The 23,732-nt window shown below is 41.2% G+C and overlaps 1 protein-coding gene across 2 annotated transcripts in view; it reads left to right on the forward strand.

Moving 5' to 3' along the window:
- Positions 1–23,732, forward strand: part of LOC122563766 (nuclear GTPase SLIP-GC-like) — a 125,709-nt gene that overhangs the window by 20,197 nt on the left and 81,780 nt on the right. The window contains exons 3-7 of one of the 2 annotated variants that reach the window (XM_043717973.1): positions 2,878–2,985; positions 11,881–11,989; positions 15,543–15,671; positions 15,878–15,971; positions 17,890–18,111. In XM_043717973.1, the coding sequence (XP_043573908.1) occupies positions 2,878–2,985; positions 11,881–11,989; positions 15,543–15,671; positions 15,878–15,971; positions 17,890–18,111 (662 nt within the window). Of the gene's footprint in view, positions 1–2,877; positions 2,986–11,880; positions 11,990–15,542; positions 15,672–15,748; positions 15,972–17,889; positions 18,112–23,732 lie in introns of both variants that reach the window. The other variant, XM_043717972.1, reaches the window with a different exon arrangement.

Below are 23,732 nucleotides of genomic sequence, written 5' to 3' on the forward strand. Positions count from 1 at the left end.
GGGTGGAAGGTGAGCACCAGGGGCGTTCTGTCCTTGTTACGGTTGGAGGGGTGGAGTCTGAGAGCGGAGGTGCGGGATGTGGACGAGATGCGTTGGAGGCCATCTTTAACTATGTGGGAAGGGAAATTGCGGTCTCTAAAGAAGGAGGCCATCTGGTGTGTTCTGTGGTGGAACTGGTCCTCCTGGGAGCAGGTACAGTGGAGGAATTGGGAATATGGGATGGCATTTTTGCAGGAGGTAGGGTGGAAAGAGATGTAATCCAGGTAGCTGTGGGAGTCGGTCTGTTTGTAAAAAATGTCAGTGTCAAGTTGGTCGGCATTAATGGAGATGGAGAGGTCCAGGAAGGGGAGGGAGGTGTCAGAGATGGTACAGGTAAATTGAAGGTCAGGGTGGAATGTGTTGGTGAAGTTAATGAATTGCTCAACCAAATGGAGATGGAGAGGTCCAGGAAGGGGAGGGAGGTGTCAGAGAGGTACAGGTAAATTGAAGGTCAGGGTGGAATGTGTTGGTGAAGTTAATGAATTGCTCAACCACCTCGAGGGAGCACGAGGTGGCACCAATGCAGTCATCAATGTAGCGGAGGAAGAGGTGGGGAGTGGTGCCGGTGTAATTACAGAAGATGGACTATTAAACGTTGCAAACAAAGAGACAGGCGTAGCTGGGGCCCATATGGGTGCCCATGGCTACCCCTTTGGTCTGGAGGAAGTGTGAGGATTCGAAGGACAAATTGTTAAGGGTGAGGACCAGTTCGGCCAAACGAATGAGAGTGTCGATGGAAGGGTACTTTTGGGGACGTGGGAGAGGAAGAAACTGAGCGCTTGGAGGCCATGGTCATGGCAGATGGAGGTGTAGAGGGACTGGATATCCATGGTGAAGATGAGGCTTTGGGGGCTGGGGAAACGGAAGTCTTGGAAGAGGTGGTGTCTCAAACGTATGTGGGGAGTTCCTGGACTAGGGTGTCAAGGTAGGTAGAAATGAGTTCAGTGGGGCAGGAGCAAGTTGAGACAATGGGTCGGCCAGGGTGGTCAGACTTGTGGATCTTGGGAAGGATGTAGAACTGGGCAGTGTGGGGTTCCCGGACTATGAGGTTGGAAGCTGTGGGTGGGAGATCTCCTGAGGTGATGAGGTTCTGTATGGCCTAGGAGATGATGGTTTGGTGATGGGGGTGGGGTCATGGTCGAGGGGGCGGTAGGAAGAGGTGTCCTCGAGTTGGCGTTTGGTTTCAGCAGTGTAGAGGTCAGTGCGCCAGATTACCTTTTCCTTCAATCCAGCAGAACAGTGTCCATTCTCCTAACTATACTATCCCTGATTACAACTACATTTCTCTTTTCTCCCTACTCTTGGATGGCACCCTGTACCATGGTCAGATTGCCCATCCTTCCCACAATCCCACTCTCAACTGCACAGGAGTCAGACCTGTTAGACACACTCAAAGGCTGAGGCTCCTTCAGCACTACCTCCTGAACCCCTTTACCTGCCTCACTCATATTCATACCCTCCTGTCCCTTACCACTGACCAAGTTTGTGGTGGATGATCTAAGGGGTGTGACTGCCTCCTGAAACACAGCATCCATTTAACTCTTCCTCTCCTTGATTCGATTCGATTTGATTCTCTACAGTGTGGAAACAGGCCCTTCGGCCCAGCAAGTCCACAGCAACCCTCTGAAGAGTAACCCACCCCCCTCTGACTAATGCACCTAACAACTATGGACAATTTGGCATGGCCAATTCACGTGACCTGCACATCTTTGGAATGTGGGAGGAAACCGGAGTACCCGGAGGAAACCCACGCAGACACAGGGAGAATGTGCAAGCTCCACACGGCCACCAAAGGCTGGAGTTGAACCTGGGATCCTGGTGCTGTGAGGCAGCAGTGCTATTCACTGAGCCACCCGTGCTGTGTCACAGTGTTTAAAACTGATTCCAGCATGTCAACTCTGAGCCAGAGTTCATCAAACAACCAACACTTGCTACACATGTGGTAACAATGAGCCACAGTAGGGTCCACTGGCTCCCACATCAAACAGTTACAACATATTGCCTGGCCTGGAATCTCTATTCTTATTATTTTGTCTTAAATTTGATTTTTAGAACTCATCTGTAATCTGTTATTTGCCTTATTTACCTTCAATCTGAAAGTAACTTACAATAGATTGTCAAATTGGTAGCTGTCACTAACCAATGAACTTAGTTTTCCTGTCATGTCATTCTTTTGTTCTTGGCCCCTGATCCTGCTCTTCAGTTATTCTGTTAAACAAACCTTACAAACCATGATCCAAGAAAAGCAAGCAATAGCGCTTCTTTCTCATCTGCACTAAATTTCCATGTTGCCACCAAATTCCCAGACCTGTATACTCACTCAAGCTGTGTCTCACTGAGGATGGGATCTCTCCTTCCTGACCATGCGAAGCTACTAATGAAGTATGATTAGGATGACAGAGGGAAAGCTCGTGTGCTTCCAATTAAACCTGTTGGACTATAACCTGGTGTTGTGTGATTTTTAACTTTGTACACCCCAGTCCAATACTGGCTTCTCCAAAGCAAGAAGGGGTACAGTGGTGTCCCAGGGAGGAATGCTAAGACTGCTGTGTTCAGTTCAGGACACTGTACTTTGAGATGTGTGAAGTTAATCAAGGGGATGCAGGTAAGATTTACTTGAGTGATAACAGTGGTAAGGGACTGTTGTTGAGTAGCGAGAGTGAAGAAGCTGCACTTCTACTTTAACAAGTCAAGAAGACTAAGGGGAGATTTGATAGGAGCTTTCAAAATCGTGAAGGATTTTAAGTAAGTATGTACCGTATCATGCTATGCTTAATAGATGATGAGAACAATTGTTGATTGTGACATTGTAGTTTTAAAATACATTACTCTTCCAAGGTGTCAGAAGAAACCTGTCTCCTGAAACACCAACAGGAAGGAAGCAACGAAAACGAAAACTCAAAGGCCCTCATATCACAGCAGAAGATTCTGAACTGTGGAAGAATTGTAAGTGTAAAATTTGGGATCTTTTAGCTGACACAAGGGAATGAGGATCGCTATCCTCTTATGAGGTGGCGAGTTCTAATTTTATTAAAGGATCAGACAAATCAGAATATTAGATGTAAGAACATAAAAATAAGAGCAAAAGGAGGCAACAGGACCCCCTAAATTTGCTTCTCCATTCACTAAGATTATGGTTGATCTTTAGCCACAACTCTCTTTTCTTGCTCAGTCTCCACTTAACATGATTCCTGTGGAGCCTAAAAATTGTGCTGATTATAGGTTTGAATATTTTCAATGATTAAACATCCATAGCTGTCTAAGGTAAAAATTCCAAATGTTGCTGATCCCTTAAGAGAAAGCCATGTTCTTGAGTTTGAGACTGACCAGCAAGGACAAGCAGTCTCTCTCAAGCTCTGAAAATCTTATCTTTCCATGAGGTCATCTGATTGTTTGAAACTCCATAGTATATATGTCCAGTTTACTTAATCTTTCCTCATAGGACAAATTATCTAACCCTTGGAATCAATGCACCAAAGAGCTATTGCATCTCCTCCCAAAGCAAGAATTTCATTTTCTTTGATATGGACATCAAAACTGTGTACCCAGGGCTCCACATGATCACAGCAAAGCCCTCTTTATTCATGTGTTCGAAAACTTGTAAAAATTGTGAATGATATATTGTTCTGACTTATCTTGGATGTCTCAAAAAGTGATGTCTCAAACTCATTTCCACAATTTGCTGGCTTTTTGTTTTATTTCAGTAAAGCTATTTTCTTTTCATATGCATAGGCAGAAGTCATGGGATAATGAGAATAAGTTTTAAAAATGAACAGCATTAGAAGACAACAACTTAAAAAAAAGGGCGTAAAAACCAACAAATTCCTTGGGTATATTATTGAGAGTGCCAGAGGCATGCAGATACAAACAAACCCCTCAGCTCACCATATCTATGCCGACACAATAAACACCAAACTGCACTAATCCCATTTTCCTGCTTTTGGTCCTTGGCTAATATGCCATGACACTTTAAGTGCTTACTCAGATGCTTCTTAAATGTTGCAAGAATATCTGCCTCCACCACCCTCTCAGGCGGCACCTTCCATATTTTTACCATCTTCTGGATGAAAATTATTTTTTTCGATCTCCTCTAAAGCACTTACTCTTCATTTTAAATTTGTGTGCTCTGGTCTTAAATGCTTCTGTCATGGGGAAAAGATTCTCGTGAAGTACTCTGTCTATGCCTCATAAGTTTGCATACCTCCATCAGTTCTGTCCCTCCACCCCTTTCCTCCTCTGCTCTAAGGAAAACAGACCCAGCTTATCAGTCTCTCCTCAGAACTGAGACTTTTTAACCCAGGCAACAACCTGGTGAATCTCTTCTGCACCCTCTCCAGTGCACTCATGTCCTTCTGATAATGTCATGACTAGGCTGAGACCATTCTCCTCAATACCAACAATACCAATTTTCATTGCATTTGCAAACTTGCCAATGATACCTTCCACATTCACATCCAAGTCATTAATGTATATAATAGACAGCAAGAGTCTCCGAACTGATTCCTGTGGTACTTCCAAACACAATACACAAAAATTCCACCACCATCAGCCCCCTATTTGCAAGCTAGTTCAGATTTGAGATTCCATGGGCTCTTACTTTTTGGATCAGTCTTCTATGTGGGACTTTCCGAAAAATCATGTAAACAACATCAACTGCAGTACCCTCATCAATATATTTAATCACCTTTTCAAAAACTCAAGTAGATTAACTTCTCTGAACTTCCTTTCAACAATTCGATGCTGACTCTGCCTGATCAATCCCTGCCTTTCCAAGTGTTGATAATCCTGTCCCTCAGAAGTTTTTTCCAATTTCCCTTCCACTGATGTCAGACTAGCTGGTCTCTAATTACCTGTCCTATCCCTTCTGTCCTTCTTAAACAACATTAGCTATCCTCCAGTCATCTAACACTTCACCTGAGGCCAGCCAACTACTAAATATCTCCTCCAGGACATAACAGTCTCCTCCCTTACCTCCCATTGGCAGCCTGAGATGCATCTCATCAGGCTCTTATGCCTACTGAAACATGTAATGCTGCTCCTTATTAATCTTAACATGTTCAAGAAACTCACCATTTCAACTGAAATGTCTTAGCTACAATGTCTTTCTCCTCTGAATACAGATGAGAAATATTGACTGAAGACCTCAACTACATCCTTTGGGTTCATGCAGAGGTTATCCCATTGGTCTCTTTCTGTAGTAATCCTCTTTCTCTTAATATACTTATAAGATATCTTGGTCTTTTCCGTGATCCTATCTGCCAGATACTCTGTAGCCTTGCTTTGCACTCCTAACTTTCCTTTTTAATCAACCCCTGACACTCTGTATACTTTTGAAGAACCTTTCCTGTTTTTATGCTCTGTATTTAACATACACTTGCTCATTTTTCTTAATCAAACTCTCGTTATCCCTTGTTATCCAGGTTTCTCTAGACTTGCTGCCATTGCCCTTCACTTTTAGAGGAAGATGTTCACCCTGAATTCTCACTATATTTTAAAAGACTTCCACTTCCATTTGGAGACTTAACTTAAAGGATCCACTTCCAGTATGTTAGCCAGATATGTTTGTCCAATGACATTGAAATTGATCTCCCCCCAATTTAGACACCTAACCTTATCCCTTTTCATAATTACTTTGAAATGTACACAGTTATGGTCACTATCTCCAAAACACTTGCTCACTAAAACTTCAATCAAATAACTAGCTTATTCCTTAGGATTAAAAAGTGTGGTGTTGGAAAAGCACATGATGATGAATGATGAAGGAATGATGAAGAGCTTATGCTTGAAACATTGATTCTTCTGCTCCTCGGATGCTGCCTGACTGGTTGTGCTTTTCCAGCACCATAGTCTTCGACTCTGATCTTCAGCATCTGCAGTCCTCACTTTCTCCCTCCAACTAAAACATTGTTTTCTCATACAGTCCTCTGATTTGCCAACATATTTGTTCTTTCTCCTTCTGACGATTGGAAGGGATGTAGTGTAATCCCAGCAAAGGAATTACCCCTTTTTTTCGGGTTTCTGAGTTCTACCTGGATAGCCTCAATTAAAGACTCTTTTAGCATTACATTATTGCAGTGATGTAGCCCTACACCCTAGGTTTCTAAAAGAGGTGACTGCAGAGATATTGGATGCATTGGCTGTGATCTTTGAAAATTCATTATATTCCAGAATGGTGCCAGCAGCTTGGATATTAGCAAATTAATACCACTATTTAAGAAAGCAGGGAGAGAGAAAACAGTTCAGAAAACAGTCTACATGGTTTAATGAAAGGCAAGTCTTGTCTGTCTTTGTAATCTTCCAACCAAAGTGAATAATCTGACACTTCATTATATTACATTCGATCTGCCAATTTGTTGCCTGTTCATCGAACCAATCTTTATATTTTGCAGCCTCTTTGTATTTTTCTCACAGCCTACACTCTCACCTAACTCACTAATGTAGATTGTAAATATCTATAGCTCCAAAACTAATCCTCATTGGTAAACTCTGCCAACTTGATAATTACACATTTATCTCTACTTTGTTCTTTGTTCTTAAACTAATTTTCCATATATTGTTTCCATACACTTTATTTTGTGGAAACTCCTTTGTTTCGTATATAGCACTTGCTGACAGCCTTTGAAATCCTCTTGTTCTAGATTTCCCAGCCGAAGTTACAACATTCACCCTCTCTATGTTCTTGTACAAGTTAGCAAGTCCTGTCAAACCTTGGCTCCCCCAAGGAAACCAACTCATGCCTATGCAATGTTGTCTCAGTTCAGACACTCCACCCATGTAGAATCCTGCAAAACTCCTCCAAACATTCTCTAGTGTGATCATACTCTTCCTACAATGAGATCAGTATTCCGCTTGTGGTGTGAATAACATTTTACACAGCAACAACTCCTCCCCACCAAAACAGCTGCTTGAGCAGCTGGATTACATACAGAGCTATGGCCTTGGCTGAGGGGATCTGGTACCTTTAGAGGGGTCTTCACTCTCATTGTTTGCAAGGCTGAAATAAGACTGTGAGCCAGATGCATTTGGAGAGATTCTCTCACTACCTGCCTGGTCCTTTTTTCTCCCCCTATCTGCGGTTAACCACTCTGCCTGCACTTCCAGAGGGTGTGGCGTGAAATATGCTATCCATAAACACCTCATTCTCATAAATACTCCAGCTGATGCTCAAGCTCCAAACCTGGAGGATGTAATCAGCAGGAGCTTTCCTTGCCTGTGGTTGATCTGATGCTGTGAGACTTCGTGGAGACCAAAGTTAGTGCAGAGAACTTAGAACAACCCACTCTCATGCATATACCACCACCAAGCTGTCACCTTTTTTGAAGTCTACCCTATCATGCTACTGGAAAATATTAACAGTCTGTATGAAATGTATAAGATCCTGAAAAGGGTAGATAAAATATAGAGGAGATGATGGCCTAGTGGTGCAACCGCAGGAGGTGCAACACTTGCGCCCACACCTCCCCCCTCACTTCTCTCCAAGGCCCCAAAGGAAACTTCCATATCCCCCACAGATTCACCTGCACCTCCACCCACATCATCTACTGCAGCCGGTGTGGCCTCCTCTATATTCGGGAGACAGCCCGCCTACTTCCGGAGCGATTCAGAGAGCACCTCTGGGCCACCCGGACGAACCAACCCAACCAACCTGTGGCACAGCATTTCAACTCCCCCTCCCACTCCACCGAGGATATGCAGGTCATTGGACTCATCCACCGCCAAACCACAACAACCCGACGGTCGGAGGAGGAGCATCTTTCCAACGCCCCTCCTCCAAGTCCCTCCTCCCTACCTTTTATCTTCTCCTGCTGAACACTCTCTGCTCATTCCTGAAGAAGGGCCTGTGCCCGAAACGTCGAATCTCCTGTTCCCTGGATGCTGCCTGACCTGCTGTGCTGTTCCAGCAATAAAGTTTCAACTTTGATCTCCAGCATCTGCAGACCTCACTTTCTCCTCCTAGTGGTATTATTGTTAGACTATTAATCCAGAAACTCAGCTAATATTCTTGGGACCTGGGTTAAAATCTTGCCATGGCAGATGGTTGAATTTGAATTCATTAGAAAAGAAGCTGGAATTAAGACTCTAATGATGACCAAATTGTCGATTGTCAGGAAAAGAATCTAGTTCACTAATGTCCTTTAGAGAGGGCAGTCTGCCATCCCTATTTGGTTTGACCCACAGAAATAGGTTGATTCTCAATTGCTCTTTGGGCAGTTAGGGATTGGCAATCAATGCTGGCCTAAGCAGCGACACCCTCATCCTATGAGTGAATTTTTAAAACAAAAAGAGAGTGGGAAGAGGAGTTCCTTAAGCAAAATAGCAGCATCGAACACAGCTGACCAGTTCAATCCAGTCTGTGGCTCAGACTTGATTGGCCATGTTTTGAGAAAGGTCTAAATGTGAAATCATGACAAAAGAGGTATTTGAATGGTTAATGTTTTTGAAGGTTGTTAGTCTGTGAAACTTTCTTCCCGAGAAAATAGTGAATTTGAAGGTTACATTTTGTTCCTCTGTTCAAGCTATGGGACCATAAGACATCAGAGCAGAAATTAGGCCATTCAGCCCATTGAGTCTGCTCCGCCATTCAATCATGGCTGATAAGTTTCTCAATCCCATTCTCCGACTTTTTCCCTGTAACCCTTGATCCCCTTGATACTCAAGCCACCTGACCTTATTTGCTGTTGTTTCTAGTCTACTAGTTCTTTTCTCAATTTTGTTTGATTACTGTGACCTATATCCCCCCTTCACTTCATATCGTCCTCTATATTCCATCTGTAAGTTCTGAATATGATTCAGGTGGAGGTGTAGGTCACTCAACTCCTTGAGCCTATATGGTCATTAATTAAAGTAGCCAGTGACCCCATAATTCTTGATTCTACCACAGGAGGAAATATTCTCTCCACAACTTGTCAAATCTTTTTAGGATCTTATATTTCAATCAAGTTACATCTTATTTCTAACTTCAGCTGACACAGGCCTAGCCTGTCCAATTTATCCTCCTAAGATAACACCCTATTTCAGGTATTAATCAATAAACCTTCCCTGAACTGCCTACAACATCTTTACATCTATCTTTAAAGAAGGTGATGAATACTCTGTACTGTACTCCAGATGTGTTCTCACCAGTGCCTTTTTTATTGAAGCACAACATTTTTGCATTCAATTCCTCTCACAATAGCATGCTTTTCAAAATCCTTCCTGCAAAATGGACAATTTTACATTTTCCCATAAATAATTTCATTTTTTGACCCTCAAACTATTTGTAACCTTCTTGTTTTCTCTCCACAATTTACATTCCATCCAATATTTTTGTTGTCAGCAAATTTTGCAACTATACCTTTCATTCCCTCACCCAATTCATTTTACTTAAATTGAGTTCCCAGCACTGATCCCTGAAGCGCACCAGTTATTAAACTTGCCAACCTGAAAAAGATTCATTTATGTCACCACGCTGCTTTCTTTTCGGACGGCTTCTTTTTCAGCATGGAAAGAAACCCAATGGCTCATCATTTCCATGCTTATCATCAAATATCCATCGATATTAATCCCATTTTTCAGCACTTGGCACTTTGCCTTGTATGCTAAAATATTTCAAATGTTCATCCAAATAGTTCTTAAATGCCTTATGGGTTCCCCTTTAGGCACGAGTTCCAGATATCCTTGACCGTGTGGATGAAAAGGTTTTCCTCAAATCCTCTCTAAATGTCTTTCTTTCCTTAAACATTTGCCCCCGATTATTGAGCCCTCATCCTAGATGAGAAAATTCTCACCACTGATCCAGTCCTGTCTGTTGTGTATCAACTAGAAATACAGGTGGTGGTATCTCTACAGTGTAGAAACAGGCCCTTCAGCCCAACAAGTCCACACCGACCCTCCAAAGAGTAACCCATGCAGACCCATTACCCCTACCCTCTTACTCTACATTCACCCCTGACTAATACACCTAACCTACACATCCATGAACACTATGGGCAATTTCCCATGGCCAATTCACCTAACCTGCACACTTCTGGATTGTGGAAGGAAACTGGAGCACCCGGAGATAACCCATGCAGACATGGGGAGAATGTGCAAAGTCCACACAGACAGTCGCCCAAGGCTGGAATTGAACCCGGTCCCTGCACTTTATCTTATGGAGCAGCCTTTTGGGTGGTGCCTTGTTGAATGCCATTTGGAAATCTAGATAGATCACACCTACTGGGTCACTGCGTTCTTAATATCTCCAAACAATTCCAGTAAATCAGTTAAACATGACCTGTCCTTGCATTGTTCCCACCGTTACAATGTGCCCTGAGCTCAATTAGTTTTATACTTACTCTGTGCCTTTGCTGCACACTCCAACTGCTCCCTGCAGACTAGGCCACTATCCCTGAGCTCAGTTAAGTTTATCCTCACTTGCTATTTCCCATAACATCAGTTTTCGTGTCATCTGTGAACCAACTAATCAAACCTCTTATATCTGTGTCTAGGTCATTAATATACACAAAAAAACAACAGTGGATACTGCACCAAATTCTGTAGACTGCAACTGGACATGGGCTTCCAGACAGAAAAGCAGCATTTGACCATCACTCTCTGCTTGCTTCCACTAAGCCAATTTTGGATCAAATTTGTCCTGGATTCTATGGACTCTTGCCTTCTTAACCAGTCTGCCATGAAAGACATTATTAAATGCCTTACTGAAGTCCATATCGACCACGTCAACTGCATTACCCTTATCTCCAAACCTCATCATCTTCTTGAATAATTTAGTTAGGTATGATCTCCCTCCTACCTACAAAGCTATGATCTTTGAGTAATCCTTGCCTTTCCAAGTGAAATTAATTCTGTGCCTCAAAATGTTTTCTAATAGTTTCCCTAATTCAGACTTAGTTTCCAGGTTTATGCCTACCACCCTGATTGAAGAATGATACTTGTAAAATGTTATCCAGCCAATCCTCTATCCATGTCAATGCAATAACAGTGTAAGCTTTTGTTTTCTGCAATAACCTTTAATGCAGATGGCTTCTCAAAATCTAAGGTGAATTCACCCACCACTTTCCATTTATTCACTGCAAATGAACTCAAAAATAGTAATATTCAGACTATTCCCAATGCTTGTGAGTGCAGAATTTAGGAAGATGGATCAACTGGAGAATTGTTGCAGATGGGAGAGCTTTAGATCCTGAATTGTTGGGACAGGTTTTGTGGCACATGTGATCTGAAGCTAGTATTATGCACACTCACAAGCTGTTCAGGTGCCAATGAGACAGTTATTATCAAGATTGAGGGCCTTTGTCATCCACAACTGGTCATAACTTCACAAACTAATCAGCAATCTGTTGTTGGCTGAATCTCACTTTATATACATCCTCTGATGCTACCCTGTATACAAACAGCCACTGCAAGAACAAAATAGCAGTGTAAACACAATTTGCAATGATTTTTGGTAATTTGCTTTTTAAAAGTTCAAGAATTTCTTTGACAATCCTTGGTCCACAATTAAAACTACAGAAAACTGTAGGGGCATGATCTTTACAGTGTGTATGGATGTATAACTTTTGTTTAAGTAGCTCAATATTTGAAAGAGCAGTGAGCAGCCTCTTCAAATCCTTTCCTACCTCGATAAAATGTCAGTCCTTATCTTGTAGCACCAACCTATTCCTACTCCTGATCAACCCTTTCCACACCCTATACAACATGAGGGACTAAAGGGGATCCACCACAGAAAGTAAGAGGGTAAATTGTAAAGGGTAGATTCCCACACTAAGGTGATTGTGTGGAAAAATATTTCCACTGTCTGAGAAGTCTGTTGCTTGCTGTTGGCTGCATTGATTTGTGTTCTCAAGTATTTTCATTTATTAGGTGACAAATGGGAAGCAAAAACAAAGGAAATTGTTGAAGCAGTGCTAAAGAAGCTGGAGGAGACCAACTCAAACAACCCTAATGAAGAGAATCTGCTGCTCAACCTCAAGTATGTATAGTACAACACTAGATATCAACAGAAAGCAACACAGTATTCAAAGCTGCTCTTACGTGTCCAACACAAGTGTTTTAATCTACTTCTTAAAAATTCAGTCAGGTTTCATTTGGCAGTTCCACATTGGGAAACGTTGGTGCTGGATAGAGTGGACATAGGGAAGTTGTTTCCATGGGTATGATAGACTAGGACCCAAGGGCACAGCCTCAGAGTGAAGGGACGACAGTTTAGAACTGAGATGAGGAGAAATTTCTTCAGCCAGAGAGTGGTGAATCTGTGGAACTTGTGACAGAAAGTCATGGAAGCCAAGTCATTTAAGATAAATGGGTTCTTGATTAGTAAGGGAATCAAAGATTTTGGGGAGAAGACAGGTGAATGTAGTTGAGAAACACATCATCCATGATTGAATAATGAAGCAGACTACATGGGTCAAAAGGCCTAATTCTGTTCCTGTGTTTTATTGGCCTCCTCACTCTCTCCTTCAGGCATTAATTCAGTCAGCTTTTTGGAGTGCCTGCAGTCGGAATATACCTCTTTAAGAGGTGCGGGATACCTCTTAGTAATGATGCAGTCTGCTCTCAGACTAACCTTATCATGCATAGGCATCAGTGTTTGATAACCTTGTAATTGTTAAAAGATAATTTCATAAATAGAGGCATGTTCGGGCACCTGTGTGACCACACAACTGTCCAAGTGCAATGCACCTAATTATAACAGCTGTACACACCATGATGGTCACTCGAGGTTTGCTGTTTCTTTTGCCTGTCAACAAACAGCTGATGGACTCTCTCACAACAAGAAATTAACTCAGTCTGGCATGATCTCTTAAATGGAATTATGAGTTGAAAGTCACTCTTCAGTTCTTGGAACATGAAGTCAACATTCAACCTGATTAATGTATCACCTGATGCTCTGAAAGTAAACAGCCAGCAAGCTGAAGAGTTCAGCTCCCACTCCAAACCATTAATTGGAGTGTTCTGAAATCTTACTGTTCTCCCTCTGCACACATTCTCTCTCAGGCTCCATTACCCTGTACAGCAATGTCTTCACCTGCACTTCTTTTCATAACCTTCCTGACCACTACTTCACTCCCTAACTTTTCCATCATCATCCATCTCACTCCACTCCTCCTTCTCTCTCAAGCCCTTGCTCACTGTAAGGGTGATAGAAACAGTGAGTGGAAGAAATGGTTGGCAAAGTTGAAAGTGACAAGCTGGAGGTGAGTTGGAAGAGTTACTGGGTCATTAAGAATTAGAGAAATCTGAGGCCAGTTAATACTAGTGATTCAATCACTCTGTTGCAGTTGGTTCTATAGAATTCTTAAAGGAAGATTGACTGCAAGCATTCAGCACATTAAAAATCATAAGGGCATTTCTGGACAATTTGTGAAAAGTTTGAATTCCAAGCCCACATCTCCAAAAAAAAATGTTTGGTTCTTGTAGCTCTTTGTTTTGAGCTTGGCAAATTGAAACCAGAGAATTTTGTCTTGAGCCATTTGCACTAATTCATCTTTTTGACTGTCAAATGACTAAAATACAAACTACAATATAAACACGAATAAATGCTTCTCTCATGTATGATGTTATGGTCTGTTACTGATCTTAAAAATCGAGAGGTTAGAAATTCAAATGCCACCGTCAGTATAAAATTGAATCTTATCATTTGAGGATTAATCTGTTATTGTGTCACCAGTGGGGGTGTAATTCTTACCAAAAACTATTCCTACAGTCATTTTCGCAAAATAACTCAATTTGTTTATTTATTGTTTTTGTTTATTCTGGTGGCACACTTCCACACATTCCCCCTGAAACTGGTGAACATAACAAAATTCGTTCTGTATATGATTGAAGAAAGTTGTCAGGTAGTGCCTAATTTTGGACATTATCAGATTTCCAGGCAATCTTTCTTTATATATTTACAATCCATGTATGATTCTTTCACATTCTCTTTTTGTACCTCATTACTTTCTTGGAATTTTTTTCAATGGCGCTCTCAGTCTGCTGGATTTCCATTTACCCTTTCATTTTTAGAAATCTTGTGAGAAACAGAACTCACTCATAAATCAATCAGCCTGAGACAAAGCCTTGGAAACAAGAACAATTTATTACAGCCTTGCAAGAACCAGACACTTCTGCAATCAAGCAGAAATGCGCGCAAAAACAGAGTATATTAGCTTTCTTATTCAGTTTACAAGTTGCGGAATCACGCCTCCCTTTTCCCATCCTATCATAAGCCGATTACCTCACTTGTTAGTTATTTTCTTATCTGGCCATCCTGCTGTCCTTGTCTGCATTCTTTGTTCCTTGTTTGTTACAGCATTTTCTTTTGTCCAGTTTCTCTTATCATACTATAAGCTTTATAGTGAAATGCCCTTGTTGCTTCTTTTTGTGGTCAGCTACAACCCTTCATTGTTATTTCCTAGCTTAAAACTATTTTCTTTAAAAGACCCTCTATATTTATTAAAGTCTTAGCCTTAAGTATGCTACATGCTACATGCTACAAGAATTCCGTGACCGTTTGCATAATGTTCCCCTTCCCTTCCCCCACTAGACCCCCTCACCCATCTGCAAAAACAACATTTCTAATCTCCCACAATACTTCATACTCTTACCTGTCTTTTTAGTATAGCTACTTAATTAGCACAGTTGCACAGTGATTAGCACTGCTGCCTCGCAGCGCCAGGGACCCAGGTTCGATTCCAGCCTCTGGCGACTGTGCAATGAGTTTGCACATTTTCCCTATGTCTGTGTGGGTTTCCTCCAGTTTCCTCCCACAGTCCAAAGATGTGCAGGTCAGGTGAATTGGCCATGCTAAATTGCTGATAGCGATAGGTGCATGAGTAGGGAAATGAGTCTGGGTGGGTTACTCTTCAGAGGGTCAGTGTGAACTTGTTGGGCTGAAGGGCCTGTTTCCGTACTGTAGGGAATCTAATCTAATCTATTTACACAAGTGGAGCTTCTGCATTTTGAGTTTTGTACGAATTTTGTGTTGTACCAAATGCTTCCTACTGCCTGAACCACATACAAAGTGAGAAAAACGTACTCACTTTATGAGCGGTTCTGGTCTGGAATGCACAGCCTTGAAACTGCGCTGGAGGTAGGTTCAGTTGAGGCATTTGGGAAGGTATTGTGGTTGATTTGTTTCTGTTGAAACATAAAAAGGAAGAGAGATGACAAAGCCCCTAAGAAAATTAATCTGAGGAGATTGTGATGGCGAACAACGAAATGTCAGAGGAGTTCAACATATTTTGGATTATCAAATCTCTCAAGTGTGGAACAAGGCCATTTGGCCCTATGGGTCTGCACTGACCCTCTGAAGAACACCCCACTCCCACAATATCTTCTATATTTTACTTTGTTGTTCAGCTTTTTCAGCTTTCAAGTGTCAGGTCCTCACTTAGCAACTCTACCAGGGAAATCATGAGGGCTATATTCAGAGCATTATTGGGATGCATTGAACATGTCTGGGATTTGTATTGAAGTATATAAATCTGTCATGCATATTTCCTTTGTGATTTTTGAATCAAGCTAAAAAAGATTCTTTTCAGAAAAAAGATGCAACAGTTAAAGGAGAAATGTCTTCAGGAGAACATTTACGTTGGAGTCTTTGGACAGACAGGGGCTGGGAAAAGTACACTCCTGAATGCAGTTTTCAAGGAGAAGTCTCTGTTGCCCACATCATCATCAGGATATTCTTCTATGTTCTATATTTCCTTTGTGATTTTTGAATCAAGCTAAAAAAGATTCTTTTCAGAAAAAAGGTGCAACAGTTAAAGGAGAAATGTCTTCGGGAGAACATTTACGTTGGAGTCTTTGGACAGACAGGGGCTGGGAAAAGTACACTCCTGAATGCAGTTTTCAAGGAGAAGTCTCTGTTGCCCACATCATCATCAGGAGCCTGCACATCAGCCATAATAAAAGTGCAATCTTACGAAGGTCGCAAGTTTAAAGCAGAGATTGAATTCCTCAGCGAGCAGGTAATAATAATCAAACGAGCATGACCTAGAGTGACCCACTTCTGCTTCCTGTTCTGCTTTTATTTCTTGTCAGATTTCAGTGTTGCTATCCATTCAGTTGCCCCTCTCTAACACAGTGGGTTGGATGAGAATAGGTGTGGACGGAGGGAGATTGGTAATATTCATACAGCTGAAGTGCCAGGTAATGATTATCTTTAACAAAAGAGAATCTAACAATTGCACATCAGTGTTAACCTCAGTATCAACACTGTCGGGGTTACCATGCATTGAACTAGATCTGCTGATAAAATATCGCTGCGCCAACAGTTTACACGCTCTGAATTCTGTCTCGAGTAACCCACCTTTTGTCTTCTCAAAGTCTGTCCGCCATCGACAAGGAACAAATCAGAATATCTATCATCTCCAACTAGGGAGAATGCTAACCAGTAAAGTCCACATTCCGTGAAATATTAATTAAAGTAAATCATAGAAGTTGGCTGCAGTACTTCTGTTTCTCTTTCAGCATTGTGTTTAAAGCATACTGAAGGAACAAAGTGTGAAAGAAACAAATATCAAGTTTACTTAAAATGTGATTATGGTCGAATAAAGTACAGGGGACCAAGGGATATTGGTGACCTGAGGGTTATTTTTGGAAGTGGGGTTGTTTGGAGCTTGCAGACAGGGGAGATCAGGGGATGTGGATGTGATCAGGAATTGGCTGAAAATGTGTTGCTGGAAAAGTGCAGCAGGTCAGGCAGCATCCAAGGAACAGGAGAATCGACGTTTCGGGCATAAGCCCTTCTTCAGGAAGAAGGACTTATGCCCGAAATGTCGATTCTCCTGTTCCTTGGTTGCTGCCTGACCAGCTGCGCTTTTCCAGCAACACATTTTCAGCTCTGATCTCCAGCATCTGCAGCCCTCACTTTCTCTCAGTGATCAGGAATTGGGGTGAGTTCAGAGAGCCGAGAACAGAGAGAGATTAAGATTTTGGAGAGACATCAGAGGTCAATGAGGGATTGTATATTGGGCGAATGTTTGAAAATTGGAAATAAGTATTGGGATTAGGAGGGTTAGGGAACACTCTTGAGTTAGAGATTGTGTTTGGTGAGTAAAAAGAATAGAGTGGTGTTGATTGCAGCTGGTTTACTGGGAAGATTGGGTTGAAGTAGTCCTGCTCCCCCTCTCTTCTCCATTGCTACGACTGAAAAGGCACTTACTTGCACTCTGTACCTCCCCAGTCTGCTGGGTTTTCTGAGACCTGGGAAACTAACCTTATAGTCAATAGATATAAAGCTTGTTAAATTTATGATTCACAGTTAATACATTTAAATGACTCATATTATTGGAGAGGTAACATTTTTAATTACTTTGTTTTGTTATTTTGTCTCGCATTCTCATTCTGATTCTGTTAAAGTGGCATTTTGAAGGCTGTTTGGGGTTGGATATCTGGTTTTTGAAATATTCGCCCCATTCCCTTATGCCCCTCACCTGTGTGTCTTGGGGATATACATTCCCATGGTTGTTTCAGGTAATAAAGGCATGAAAGGAAAACTGAGTTCTCTATTCGAGGTGATAAAGTGTGTCTAAATTAAAACATGTGTTGGTTAATCTTACAGAAATCCATAATCAGCTTTTATACAAATAATGTCAACTTTTATTTCATTCTTTTATTATTAGGCTTTGTAGTTAGATCTTGGAAATATGTAATCAACTGTTGATATCCAGCTATTGAATAGTTTTGGTATGATGGAGTTAGACAAACCTTGGTTAGATGTTACTGGTTGGCACTTGGATATTCTGTGAAGGGTCAGACATTTTCTTTTGCCAATTATAAAGTTTGTGATCCTGTCTCAAAGGTCCAGGTTTGGAAAATATTTTATACATGAGGCTAATTGAAATTTAACATGGAAATCTGAACTAGAAATGATTCATATTACAGGATTGGAATAATGAACTGAAGCTTCTTGTTGAGCTTTGTGGGAAGGAGGACAGTGATGATGAAGTTGACGATGAAGATGATAAGGAGGTTGAAATGGCAAAGAACAAACTGCAAACTGTTTATGGATCTTCTGGACCAGAGAAAAGCTATGAGGAGCTAATAAAGATGAACATTTATCAACATATCCCCAAAAGTGGCAAAAAGCTTTTACGTGAGGACAATGTGAGTACTTAACTGAGATATGGAATTCAAAAGGAAACAATAAGTTCTTTTATACAGTTTTTATTTTCATTTGAGCATTGCATTTAGTGAGCCATAAAGGACTTCTCCAGTTGAACACTTCTGTGATTTGACAACAATCCCAGTAAACAGACACCTCCCTATACTTGAGGCTAATTTTTCTGCCCACATCTTTACAATACCACCACAAATCACCTGAATGCCTACAATCTCCAGCACAGTTTTATTGCAGTCTGGTCAGGATGATCGAACTTCACTCTTCTTCTAATTGGAGTAAAGTCTCTTGATTTTGTCCTCCCTTTATTTTGAGTTATGCCACAATATCACAATCACATTTCCTGTTGAAATCTTGTTGAATTGCACAATGTATAGTGCCCCTTTGTCTTCAGTTTATTCCATGGCCTGAGCTACAAAGGATCACAGTAGAAAACCATGCCTCCTTCACTCAGTGGTGAGGAATTCCTGGCTTCAAAGTTGATGTGAATGTAAATGTTTTTCTTGACAGGAATGAATGGTGGCTGTATTTGGAGTTATTTGTTTGTGATAATGGAATTCTCAGTTTCTTGTTTGAGTTACATGATATCCTGTTTATGATCTCGCCCTTTAACGCCATCAGATAATGGCAGTAACCTAGTGTTCTATTAATAATGTTCTGTTACTTTTAATTGTATTTGCTCTTTTGAAATGTTTGAGTTATCCCTTGCAGCATTAGCCTACCTCTCTTTGTGCTTATGCTGAGGATTCATTTTTATTTTACAGCACCAATATCTGTGGGTTTGCGGGTTTTTTGTAATCTGTAATTTTTTGAGTTGGAGGTGTTATGATCACAACTGATGATAACACTGAACGAGTCAGATCCCAGAATGAAATCTGGCTTGATTCTTTTTTAGTTAACATGGTGATCAATCACTGATACAGAGTAACATGGGCCTGTGCAGTTTCTGTAACAACAGATCAGTTTAGTATTTGAAAGAAGAAAATAAAAAATATATAGTTTGAAACATCTTAAAACACACAGTAAGTGAGAGGCTCAGGCTAGTTCCCAGAGACTCTCATCCAGAGAAATTGTCCCTTTATGTCAAATCTTTAAATTCACCTTTGCTGATTCACCAAGTTTCTTTTCTGAGAATTGCAAAACCTTATTTCATGAATACTTATAAATCTGAGCGTTGAGCTTAGCTTTCTCATCACCTCCATATTTCTAACCAAACACTTACAGTTTGGAAGTTTCACAAACTCGACGTTTCCATGCAGTAACAGTACTTTCCCTGAACTGTTTTTATATTCCTTTCTGAGGGAGAATTTATATGTGGTTCTGACTCATCAGGCCTCCTTAAATTGACTAAAGCTCTCAATCTCTGCTTTCTAAGCAAAATTCAGTTCTTGTTTATTCTAAACCAAAAGCAAGTTAATGGCCTTCAATATTTACTCGACTTGTTGTGGCACAAACAATTTTTTATTAATGTTACACGGGTACCCTGCTCTGTGACAGATACTGGCTGAGGTGTGGCACCTTATTTGATACCTTTTGGAAATTCATAGAATCCCTACAGTGTGGAAACAGACCTTTTGTTCCAACACGTACACACTGACCCTCCAAAGAGTAACCATCCTATTCTACATTTCCCCTGACGAAGGCACCTAACCTATACATCCCTGAATGTTACACGGGTACCCTGCTCTGTGACAGATACTGACTGAGGTGTGGCACCTTATTTGATACCTTTTGGAAATTCATAGAATCCCTACAGTGTGGAAACAGGCCTTTTGTTCCAACACGTACACACTGACCCTCCAAAGAGTAACCATCCTATTCTACATTTCCCCTGACGAAGGCACCTAACCTATACATCCCTGAACACTATGAGCAGTTTAGCATGGCCAATTCACCTAACCTGCATATCCTTGGACTGTGGGAGTAAACCGGAACATCCGGAGGAAACCCACGCTGACATGAGGAGAATGTGCCAACTTCACACTGTCGCCCAAGGCTCCCTGGCTCTGTGAGCCATCGTGTACTATGTACACAATGCCCATTCTCCCCCCCCCCAAACCCATCTATGCTATTAGTTACATCCTCATTATGTTTGACTTGCGTGACTTTTATTTCATGAAACAAACGTGCATTGTTAAAGACTTCTTTGGCAGATTCCAACATTTTCTCGAAGACTCATGTCGCGCTAACTGACCTGCAGTTTTCTGTTTGTTTTTCTCTTTCACCCCTTTGTGAATAACAATGTTAAATTTACTCATTTCCAATCTGCTGAGAACACAGCCCTTATTTTCATTTCTTAGCAATTATTTTTACCTTTGGGGGCTTAGCTAATTCCCCTTTGAAAGCCACAATTGAATCTGTATCCATCATCCTCCAGGAAGTACATTTCAGTTCTTAATAATTCATTATTAATCAATTTTAAATTTAGAGTATGAATCATGACTGTGTTAGTAGTCACGTATGCTCATGCATAACATCTCTTCCCCTTTACAAATGGAAAGAACATATCCATGCACTGGACCATCGTCAGCTGAACAAATGCCTTTTTTTTGGGTATTGCCCCGTCTTGAATAATCTGAACATACCTGTCTGATTTGAATTTAAACAAAAGCCTGGCAGTTAACCAGTCCTAAAATCACTGTCTCCATCACAAGACCTCTATCAGTCAGAGTCCATTTGCCAACCGGTCAGAACCCTCTTTTAAAGCAGTACAAATTGTTGTTCCCTTTCAGGTTCGATATTCTTGCAATTCAGTTGTGTGCAAGATGAAAAGCTTCAACAATCATTTTTTATATTAATTGTTTCTCGATTTCTGTGCTCCGAAGCAATGATCTGTGTCTATGTTATTGTGCCAATTTGTTCTTATTGTCTCTTATGTTTCCTGACCTATTCCATAGTCCTTCATTACTGAATTCTAAAATCTTTCCCATTCTTAAACAATCATTTTTTTTTGGCAACGTCATAAGACTCTTGCTTTAATTTAACGCCATTTAAAAATTCGTCTTGTTAAAAACAATTCACCATCATTTTTGTGGGATTGTTGATTGAAAGGACTGTGTATTCATTGCAAATTGTGTTTATTTATTATTTAAGAGCATATTATTGTTTGTCTACAATTAAATGTACTTTTCCAAACAGGCATAGCCTATGTTGCCCTCATATCCATGTAGCTTCCTTATTTAGATGTCAGAACTTAGTTTTGTACTTGACAAAATGACTTTCAAACAATACAAAATTCCAATAAAATTGTGATCATTATTCTCAAGAGATCTTTTGATTAAGGGAAGTTATAAGTTAAGTCTTGCTTAACATATTTGCAGAAACAAACCAAAGAACTGGTCTTGGCCTCAACCTGAAGAGGATTCAAGTCCTTTACCAACCTATCCTAAGACATGCTCCACACTATCCCTACGTTAAGATCAATGGAGAAATCCTCCCAGATGTGAAACACTTCCCTTACCTGGAGAGACCCTCTCATCTAAAGCTGATATTAGTGCTGCGATCTAACATTACATCTAATCTGTGAGTGCTGTCTTCCAGCACCCAGGATGACAATCTTCAATCCAAGCAGACACCAAGATCCTTCTGACTCTTTACATGACTCCAACACTTTGACTTTGTACAGATGTAACCTGGAGGTCCTGGAGAAGTACCATCAACACCATTTGAAATGGATTGTCTGTATGAGTTGAGAGGACAGGCATACTAACATCAGTGTCCTTGAAGGAGCCAATGGCACCGGAATTGAGGCAACTTTTAAAAATTCAGTTATGGTATGTGGGCATTGCTGGCTGGAAAGCATTAATTCCACATCCCTAGTTGCCATTGAGAAGGTGGTGGTAAGCTGATTCCTTGAATCACTGCAGTCAATTTGATGTAGGTATTCCCAAAATACCATTTGAGAGAGGGTTCCAAGATTTTGAGCCAGCAACAGTGAAGGATTGGTGATATATAGGATGATTAGCTCACACAGGAACTTTCAGGTGGTGGTGTTCCGAAATCCTTGTCCTTCTCGATGGAAGTGGTTGTGGATTTGGAAAGTTTGTCTAAGGATCTATGGTGAATTTCTGCAGTGCATCTTGTAGATAATACACACTGAAGCTACTGAGTGTGATGGAGGAAGTGGATGCTTGTGGTGCCAGTCAAGAAGGTTGCTTTGTCCTGGATGGTTTCAAGCTTCTTGTGTTGTTGAAGCTTCACCCGTCTAGGCAACTAGGGAGTATTCCATCGTCCTGCGCTTTGTAGGTAGTGGACAAGCTTTGTGGAGTCAGGAGATGAGTTACCCATCGCAGTATTCCTAGCCTCTAACCTGTTCTTGTAACCTCCATGGCGAGTCCAGTTAAGCTTTTGGTCAGTGGTAACCCCAAAGATATTGATGGTGGAGGATTAAGTGATGGTAACACCATTGAATGTCAACAGGCAGTTGTTAGATCATCTCAAATAAGAAACAGCCATTACCTGGTATGTGTGTGGCTGGAATGTTACTTGTCACTTGTCAGCCAAGGTGACTGTGCTCCATGTTGAAGTGCAGTGTCACTATTACTCGTTATTTTCATGGGTCATCAGCTTCACAATCAGAATTGTTTTATGGTTGTTAGTTTTTATTAGCTGGGCTTGCTGTCCCATTCTCTGATCCTCGGTTGTGTTTTGGTTACAAATGCGGAGCAACTAGCTAAAAATACAGAGCTTGCTAGCCTGGAATGTGAGTCGACCTTTCAACTCAATTAAGAATTCTCTGGATAGAATTCAGTAGTCTGGTGAGGAGAACCACAGTCCTGGTTTCAATCACTTAGGTCCACTAATAGGTTTAGTTGGCTGTTTGTGCTGTGCCAGCCTCAGCTATAAAATCAACTCACTTCTTTCTTTACATTCCTTATACTCAAGGACATCCTGTTTACTCCTCTTCCTCGCAGAAAGACTTGACAGCTGATAGATATAGTTTTCTGATCTCAGTGGACAAATGTGAATATGGAGCTGTTGGATGTGAGTGCAGCATCTCCATTGACCTGAATTTGATGCAGACAATCTCTCAGGGATCACTTTCATCAGCAATCACTTGCTAACCACTTGATTACTTACCTAGGAAATTCCATTGTCACTGGTCATAACTCCTGTGGGTCCTTTCATAGTTGATGAGCCCAATCCCGGAGCTGCATCTCTCTTGGTAGGTGTTTCTGGCCATTGGAGTTGGTCATTGGCCTTGATCATTGGCATGTCTTTCTCCAGTTACTTGCCAATGGATGTTCTCAAAGAAATTCATCCCTTCATACAGGAGGTTCCTCTGCATTGATTTCTTCTGAACAAGGATCTTCCAGGCATTGAAGTTTGTGTTGCATTTCTTGAAGTACTTCTTCAGGGAGTCTTTGTAGAGTCTTTGGTCCACCTCTCATTTGGGTGACTTCCTTGAGCTCTTCAAAGATTTGCTTTGGCAGTCAGACCGAGAGTATCCAAACACGTGGCCGACCCAAAGGAGCTGGTTTCGGATGATCACGGCCTCGGTGCTGGTGCTGTTAGCTACTGATTTTGTCCATCTGTCCTCCCTTCTGTTGTAGAGAATCCATGTCAGACAACATTGATGTACTACTCAAAAGTCTTGGAGGTGTCATCT

This window comes from Chiloscyllium plagiosum, chromosome 27 (genome assembly GCF_004010195.1).
Source record: "Chiloscyllium plagiosum isolate BGI_BamShark_2017 chromosome 27, ASM401019v2, whole genome shotgun sequence".
Taxonomy (NCBI): domain Eukaryota; kingdom Metazoa; phylum Chordata; class Chondrichthyes; order Orectolobiformes; family Hemiscylliidae; genus Chiloscyllium; species Chiloscyllium plagiosum.